We start from the raw sequence: 9705 nt of genomic DNA, 5'->3' as shown, positions 1-9705 counted from the left end.
TTGAAGGTCAAAGATTGCTTCAACTAAATCAAGAGCACCCAAGTGAGTACAATTTGTGTTTAGGACTTAATCCACTTACTAAGTTAAAAACAAAAGTAGATTTAGATTTGAGTCAATTTTTTTTAATATACTTATTTTTATATTTTAGAAAATTTGTTATTAGAATATTTTAATCAAAATATAAATATGTTTTATATTAAATTTAATTTAAAATGAGTGTAATAAATGCTATATTAATTAAAATGTATATTACATTAAATTATAAATCATATGATTTTAAATTTATTGTGATAGAAAATTTGATCAAGATATGTTGACATGCTGAGTTAATTATTTTCCTTTTGTGTAATTACCATACTAATTATAAATGTGCAGTTAGTTAATTTCATCAATCATGTTATTTTGGATAATTTGAATTGAATCTATTTTTTTATTTATTAGTTTCAATGCTATATGCTTAAATTAGGTTCCATAGTTGAAATTGGGTAACGACTGATTTAAACTTCCTTTGGAACAATTTTTTACTACTTATAAAGTTGATTTCTAGTACAAAAATTTTAAATTTTTTATTAAAAAAAATGTTAAGAAGAAATAAAAAAGCCGTCCCAGTCTTAGTTTCAATGTCATTATTAATAATTTACTTTATTATTTTTTTGAACAATTAACTGTTAAAGTTTAAAAATTTAGGATTTATTTTGAATTCTTTTATTTTTTATAAAGATTATTATAAAATTACTATGAAAAAATAGTTTTTTAAAAAGCTATCATAGAAATAAGCTTTTTAACACAAATTTCTTAAAAATAATGAAAAAAATTACGATCAAATAAAAATTATAAAATATCCCAAATAAAATATTAATAAAGTATAAGATTTTTAAAAAGTCAAGTGATTTAATTAACAAATAAATTAATCTAATTTTTTAAAAGTTATATGCAGGATTGATGGAGAAGTTAGAGTAGGCGAGTAGAATGAGGGCAGAGTTGGAGGCAGAGGTTGTGGCCCAACGGGGCAGGTCGGGGCTACCGTGCGACATGGAGGTGCATGAAATGAGTGAAGAGGAGCTAGAGAGTTTCCAGAAGTGGCTCGAGGAGTTACGGAGGGGGTTGAAAACATGCCTGAGGAACTCGAGATTCTCTGCATATATACGAAGGTGGCAAGGGGCGGCGTTATGCCACGGTTGGGCTATGGAGGTGGGTATAATGGGGTTATATTTGACACCGGCTCCGGTCAGCTGGTTCTATGGGCACGGCCAAGATATGAATATGGGTTTTTGGTTTGGGGATATGTGGTATACTTGAATTTTGATAAGCTTTTAACTTTTAATGGACTATTTTCTTTTTATTAGGTAGATAATTTAACTTGTGACTTTGTGTTAATTGGGAGTGCTTAATTAAAAAAATAATGCATTAAGCTTATGAAAAATATAGAGAAGAAAATCTTAATATCAGACTATTCAAGTTAAATTTTAATAAGATAAATTTAATAATAAATTTTTTTTAGATGATTATAATTAGAGTTTTAAATGAAAATTACTCCTAACTTTAGTTTGAGCCTAATTAATCAATTATAAAGAGATAAAAATGATAATAAAATTAAAAATTATAAGATAAATAATAAATAATCACTTGATATGATAAGATGAGAATTGATTCATAATATATTTTATATGTATTTTATATTTTTAATTTTAAACTGGTCAGCTTGCAAGCTCAATGTCGAGTTGAGGAGAGGCGAGGTTAGCTCAAGCTTGATCGTTAACTTGTTGAGGTCGATCACAAGCCATTTATCAAGTTGAGCTAAAACCAACTCATGAGCCGACCTTACTCATATATATTTTTTCAATATAATTTCTAAAAAAATAACATATAATTTTTTTGAGAGATGTATAAATTTTTCGAATATATATAAGATTTCTACTTCAAATGTTCTTATATGTGTTCCAAAATGCATATTTAATGGATTTTGATCATATTTTTATATGTACGAATTTATTATAAAAATTACGTCATGTTCTTTGTACCATAAACCCTAAACAATAAACTAAGGTGAGCTGTCTAAATATATGACATAAAAGTATCTTTTTAAAATTTCTTAATTGTTCATTTATTTTTAAGAATTTTTTTGACTAATGTAACGTTATTCTTTAATCATATAATTATATATTTAATTATTCAAAATTAATTATAATTACAAAGACTTAACTCCAGCATTCAATCACGAAGCCATAAACACCAAAATTTTGTGATTAATGAAGTTCTTATTGAAAGAAGTCCTGTAAAATATTCATATAAGTGATCATAATAAATAAACAAAAAAAGATAAGCAATATTTCAATGTATGCTGCAATTTAAAAACCTATTGCTCACTCATACTTAATTACTCCTTAATTGCTCTTATTCGAACCTTCAACCTTTTTCCCATTTAATTAGAATTTAAAATCACTTTTTACTTTATTGCAAATTAAAGATCTTTTAAATTGAAAGAGATATGAGTAATAAATCTCATTTAATTTAATTGATTTTATTTAGAAAACAATTTAAAATTTTCCATACCTCACATTAATTCTTCCTCACTACTGCTCCAAATTAATCTCCTTCCTAATTTAGCTCCATTTAATTTTGGAAGCTATTTAAATTCATACTTATTTGTATTTAAATTAAACAATTGAGAAATTTATATTGTTATATTTGTTCATTAAATTCTATATAAAATAAAAAATTTATTTACACTTAAATTTTTTTTTTTATAAAAACTAAAGAATAAAAATGTTGGTTTCTACTCTCGAATCCAACAAGAAAAAGTTTTAATTTGTATGTAATTCTAACCATATCTACAATTGCGTTTGCTCAGCAAAAATGTAAGTATGATGAATAAGAAGCGAGGCATTGGGCGTTAGAAGGTAGAGCTAAAGCGTATAAAGAAAGAGGAGACGAGATAAGTCTGCTTCTCCAAATGCCGCAACAGACTCTTCAAAAAAGTCAGCTAGCTCTCGACTCTTTACCGTGTAGAGATATGTATCGTTGTATTCTCCTCAACCAGAAAGCCTTCTCTTTTGGCCATCTGTCGGTTGACGTTGTTGCCCACCGCTTCCCCGCTGACGCGCCTACGTTGCCCTCATTATGCGAGCCCTTCGTTGTGGTTGCAGCGATTACGCTGAACGAGAATTACGCGTAGCTGAACGCTTTGCTGGATAAGGAGAAGATGAGGCACACTGTGCTTAATGAGGTCTTGAAGGCGCTATAACTTGGTGCGATAAGCCTTCTTAGCTGAACGGGGAGGTTGAGTTGATAGGGTTGGAAGAGCTGGAGTAGTTACGTGGTCAGTTGATGCAACTGAGAAGCGTTGTTGCCGATCGAGGTAATCAATTGCTAGCAATATAGCAAGCGTACTAACGTCTGTTTCTGCAGTCTTCCTTCATGCCGGATAACAACAGCTTTGGTGATAATCGCTTATTACTGGCTTCTCCCCCTGGATTTGAAAATCGCTTTGGAGACAGCTTTGATGGCTTGATGTTCTGCAGCTTCAAGATTGAGATGCAACTGTATATTTATGGGCAGCTGGCATCCTCTCTTCAGCCCCATGCACCTGTGCGTTATAGTATTGATCATTATGGGCTGCCGTATTATGCTGCTTGATCGACATATTCACCGATAGCAAGATGAGATCTTTTGATTGGATTTTTAGGGAACTGTTAGTTTTCGCATTATGGAAAATTAACAAATTAGTTCATACCTCATATTCTTCTACTATTATAATTTTTACTGTGTAAAAGATCCCAATATTGGTAACTTGGACATATTATATTTTGTCAGGACGATTTGTTGATCTTTCAACCACAAAATAAAAAATCAACAAATCGTCCTGACAAAATATAGCATGTTCACGGTATCAATATTGTGATATTTTCACAATAAAAATTGTAATGGTAGAAGAATAATGGATATGAACTAATTTAGTAATTTTTCATCATGCGAAAACCAATAATTTCCTAAAAATCTGATCAAAAGCTTTCATCTTGCTACCGGTGAATATGACGGTTAAGAAACATAACACGGCGACCCATAATGATCAATACCAAAGCGCGTAGATGCATATGGCTGAAGAGAGGAAGACAGCAGCTGCCCATAAATGTCCGGTTGCATCTCAGCCTTGATGCTGCAGAACGTCAAGTCATCAATATTGTATCCAAAGCGATTTTCAAATCTATAGGGAGAAGCCAGTAATAAGCGATTATCATCAAAGTTGTTATTGCCTAACATAGAGGAAGACTGCGGAAGCAGACATTGGTATGCTTGCTGCTTTGCTAGAAATTGATTAGCTCGGTCGGCAACATAACTTCTCAGTTGCATTAACTGACCACGTAACTCTAGCTTTTTCAACCTCATCGACTCAACCTCTCCGTTTCGTTAAAAAGGCTTATTGGCACCAAGTTGTAGCGCTGTCAATGCCTCATCAAGCTTAGCATGCCTTATATTCTCCTTCTCGAGCAAAACGTTCAGCTGCGCATAATCCTCGTTCAGTTTAATCGCTGCAGCGGCAATAAATGGCTTGCATAATAAGGGCAATGCCAGTGCATCGGCGAGAAAGCGGTGGGCGACGACGTCAACTGACAGGTGGACAAAAGAGAATGCATTTCCGGTTGGGAAGAAGACAATGATACATATCTCTGCACCGTAAAGAGTCGAGAGCTCGTTGGCTTTCTTTAAGAGCCTGTTGCGGCGTTTGGAGAAGTATAATTTTCTCGCCTCATCTTTCTTTATCGGTTTTATCTCTATCTTCTGGCGCGTAATGCTTTGCTTCTTGTTCATCATGCTTACCTTTTTGCTGAACAAACACAACTGTAGATATGGTTAGAATTACATACACATTAAAAATTTTCTTGTTTGATTCGAGAGAAGAAATCACTATTTTTTTCTTTTGTTTTTATTAAAAAATTTTAAGTGTAAATAAATTTTTTTATTATATATAAAATTTAATGAAGAAATCTAATAGTACAAATTTCTTGATTGTTTAATTTAAATTCAAATGAGTATAAATTTAAATAACTTTCAAAATTAAAGGGAACTAAATTAGAAAGAGTTTTAATTATTAGTAATAGTGGGGAAAAATTAATGGGAGGAGAGAGATAGGAAAGATTTTAAATAGTTTTATAATTAAGATCAATTTAATTAGAAGAGATTTATTACTCATATCTTTTCACTTTAATAGATCTTTAAATTGCAGTCAAATAGGGAGTAATTTGAATTTCTAATTAAATGGGAAACGGGCTGAAGGTTCGAATAAGAGCAATTAGGGAGTAATTAAGTATGAGTGAGCAATAAATCTTTAAATTGCAGCCTATATTGACATCTTGCTTGTATTTCTCTATTTATTTATGATCACTGACATTAATACTCTATAGAACTTCTTTCTATAAGAACTCCATTAATTACACAATCATGTTGTTTATGGCTGCGTGATTGGAGGCTGAAGTTAAGCTTATGTAATTATAATTAAATTTGCTTAATTAAATATATAATTATAGGATTAAAGAATATTGTTAAATTAGTCAAAAAAATCTTAGAAATAAATGGACAATTAAGGAATTTTAGAAAAATACTTTCATGTTATATATTTAGACATCTCACATTAGATTGTTGTTTAAGGTTTAGGGTACATAAAACATGCCGTAATTTTTATAGTAAATTCGTACATATAAAAATAAGATCAGAATCAATTGAATATGCATTTTGGAACACATATAAGAACATTTAAAGTATAAATCTTATATATATTCAAAAAATTTATATAATCCATCAAAAAATTTGTATGTTATTTTTTTTTTTGATATTTTATTGAAAAAATATATATGAATAAGATCGGTTCATGAGTTGGTTTGAGCTCAGCTTTATAAATGGTCTGTGATCGATCAAGCTCAACGAGTTAACGATCAAGCTTGAGCTAACCTCGCCTCTCCTCAACTTGCTAGTTTAAAATTATAAATATAAAATACATTTAAAATATATTATGTATCAAATCTCATATTGTCATATCAATTGGTTATTTATTATTTATCTTATAATTTTTAATATTTTTTAAAAAATTTTATTTTCATTTTATCTTTTTATAATTGATTAATCAGACTCAAGCTAAAGTTGGAAGTAATATTTATTTAAAACTCTAATTATAATCATTTAAAAATAAATTTATTTTTAAATTTATCTTAGTAAAATTTAACTTGGATATGCTGATATTAAGATTTTATTCTCTACATTCTTAATAAGTTTAATACATTATTTTCTTAATTAAGCACTCCCAATCATTACGAAGCCACAAAAGAAAATATTCTATAAAAAGCTAAAAACTTATTAAAATTCAACTATACTAACTATCCCTAATCCAAAAACCCATATTCATGTCTTGGCCGTGTTCATAGAACCCGCCGACCGGATCCGGTGTCAAATATAACCCATTATACCAACCGAAATACCCACCTCCATAGCCCAACAGTGGCGGAATGCCGCCCCTTGTTACATTCGTATCCATGCAGAGAATCTTGAGCTCCTCGCGTCTGTTTGCAACGTCCATTCGCAACTCCTCGACCCGCTTTTTGAAGCTCTCTAGGTCATCTGCACCCATTTCATGCACCTATATGTCGCACGGCAGATCTGACCACCCTGTTGGGTCACAAACTCTGCCTCCAACTCTGCCCTCATTCTCCTCGCCTCCTCAAACTTCTCTGTCAACCATGCATATAACTTATAAGAATTTATATTAATTTATTTGTTAATTTAACCACTTGACTTTTTAAAGATCTTGCACTTTATTAATATTTTATTTGGGACGGGTTATTATTTTTATTTGATCGCAACTTTTTCATTATTTTAAAGAAATTTATGTAATAAAAAGCTGCTTTCTATGACAGTTTTTTAAAAATATATTTTTTCATAGTAATTTTATAATAGTTTTTATAAAAAATAAAAGAGTTCAAAAAAAATCCTAAATTTTTTAAACTTTAATAGTAAACTGTTCAAAAAAATAAATAAATCAAATTGTTAATATGACATTGTAACTAAGGCTGAGATGGCTTTTTTTATTGTTTCTTAAAATAATTTTTTAGTAAAAAAATAAAAGTTTTGCACTAGAAAGTTGCTTTTATAAGCAGTAAAAAGCTGTTCCAAAGGAAGCTTAAATCAACCGTTACCTAATTTCAACTATGAAATCTAATTTGAGCATATGACATTGAAACTAATAAATTAAAAAAAGATTAAATTCAAATTATCCAAAATAACATAGCTGTTGAAATTAACTACCTGCATATTTATAATTAGCATGGTAATTACAAAAAAAGAAAATAACTAACTCTGCATATCATCATATATTGATCAAATTTTTTATCATAATAGTTTTAAAATCATATGATTTATAATTTAATGTAATATACATTTTAATTAATGTATTATTTATTACACTCATTTTAAATTAAATTTAATATAAAATATGGTTAAATTTTGATTAAAATAGTATAATAACAAAATTTCTAAAATATAAAAATAAGTATATTAAAAAATTATAATTTTAAAAAAATTGGCTCAAATCTAAATTTACTTTTTTTTTTAAATTTAATAGGTGGACTATCCTGAACACAAACCGTACTTACTTGCGTGCTCTTTGTTTAGTTGAAGCAATTTTTTGCCTTCAACGAACATCCCACACAATGGCCCCACCACTTCACCGCCGCTGAGGAATCGTTTCATTATATAGTTACCTGTCGGTGAGAACACCACTATACCAATCTCTGTTCCACATAGAATACAAAGCTATGTAGCCTTCTTCAACAAGCCCGCCCAGCGCTTCGAAAACAAACCATTCTAGCCTCATTCTCTATCATCTTCATAGCAATCTTTGCCTTTTCTTACTTTGCCTCTTCTTCCTCACCATTATTATCTAAAAATTAAAATAATCATGAGCTAATAGTATTAATTTAAATTTCATTTGGGATAACTTTTTCATAATTTTTATTTGACAATTGCTCTTTCATTATTTAAAAAAAAATCTTCATGCTAAGAAGATACTTTTTACGATAATTTTAAAAAATTATTCTCTTTAACAATTTACAAAACAGTAAGAAAGTTGTCTCAAATGAAAGATGAATGATTTCGTGTGGACACCGGACCGGAAGCTCTCTCTTCGGTTTGTCTCTATGAAGCTGCTCTTTTACTGTTCACAGACACAAAACCGGAAGATTCTTCCTGTCTGATGCCCACACAGAATATTCTCTCCAAATGAAACTTTAATTTTCAAGAAGAAAGAAAAGAGAATTGAAGAGAAAAGAAATAAAAGAAAAAAATACATGTCTTGTATAATAAAAGAGGTGGAGCATGGGGAGAAGCGTTTGTGGGGCTTTTGTTCTTTTATAATGTGATTTTCATAAGGGCTGAGGGTTTGAATAAGAGCAATTAGGAGTAATTAAGTATGAGTGAATCAATTAAATATATAAAAAAAATTTTATCATGTCAATGCAGAGTTGTCATTGTTCATGCCACAATTAATGACTTTTTGTGAAAGGAAACTGACGCCGGGTGTGTTTATATGCTGCATTTTATGAATTTATACTAGTAAAAATGCCCATGCATTAAATGCACGTTGCTAAATATTTAAAAATAATAATTCATATTATAAATATTTTAATTATATTGTTATTGTTAAGATGAAAAAAAAATTATTAAATTTATTATTATAAATAATTATAATCACTAATGTTTATTTGAAAAAAAAACATTTTACTCTAATAGAAATTTTTTTTAATCATCGTATTTGGTTTATATATATACTACTATTAAAGTGCAGCTTGTGATTCTTACCATACATCATTCTGACCATTAAAAAAATTAATCTTTATATCCATCATTCATTTTATTAAAACCATTTATCCTCATCTGCTTGCGAATCAAAATCCTGCTTTTCCTTTTTAAGCGCATCCCTCCTCGTTTCTCTTCGCATCCCTGCACTCTTCATTCGTATCAAAGCATCCCTATACGAAATGCCGCTTTCATTGTTGTATAAACTTTCATGGCTTTTTGCAAATTTTGCTCAAAGTATCTTTATCTTGCATATTGATAGAGAGAATAATGAGATTTGTTAAAGGAATGATTATGAGATTTTCATACTTATAGATTGAGAATCACTAGGTGTTTATTTTCTCTTTTCTTTTTAAAAAAAAATCTTAAAACAAACTTGCTTATTTGTTTGAGATGTATATATTAGAGGATTTGCATTCATGAATAATCTCTATTCAATGCTTGTGAATAAATTTAGTTCTGTTTGAAAAAAGTGGATATTCCATTGCTTGAAATGTTGTAGGTATTTCATCTTCTTTCTCTATTCCCTTCCATTAGTTTCCTTTTGCTTGGTTTTGCGAACAAAAAAAAAATTGGGATTTATCTCCCTCATTGTTAAAATCTTAGGGCTCTTTGAAATTTTTAAAAACTTAAAGATCAGAAAAATACAAATCCATGGTATGGCTTTCCTATAAGACTTTCATATTGGCATGAACTAAACTTATATACATTGATTCTAAGGTATTATATGCCTCGCTCAGTAATAAACAGATTTTATCATTCTTTTATCGTTCTTTTAAATGTCTTTGCATGTCACTAAAAAAATTTGAATTCCAAAACACATAAGTGCTTGCCAATGTATTATTCATTATTTTTCTCAATCTG

General features: G+C 29.6%; 1 protein-coding gene across 1 annotated transcript; it reads right to left on the bottom strand.

Moving 5' to 3' along the window:
- Nucleotides 1-4407: 4407 nt before the first annotated feature.
- Nucleotides 4408-4812, bottom strand: LOC110111684 (agamous-like MADS-box protein AGL61). The gene has a single exon (XM_020843663.1). It carries the CDS (start codon nt 4810-4812, stop codon nt 4408-4410), a length of 405 nt encoding a protein of 134 aa, XP_020699322.1.
- Between the last annotated feature and the right edge of the window lie 4893 nt (nt 4813-9705).

Source organism: Dendrobium catenatum, unplaced genomic scaffold (genome assembly GCF_001605985.2).
Source record: "Dendrobium catenatum unplaced genomic scaffold, ASM160598v2 fragScaff_scaffold_1446, whole genome shotgun sequence".
NCBI classification, from domain to species: domain Eukaryota; kingdom Viridiplantae; phylum Streptophyta; class Magnoliopsida; order Asparagales; family Orchidaceae; genus Dendrobium; species Dendrobium catenatum.
Note: the sequence above shows the minus strand (reverse complement) of the source record. Positions and strands in the feature narration are given on the sequence as shown.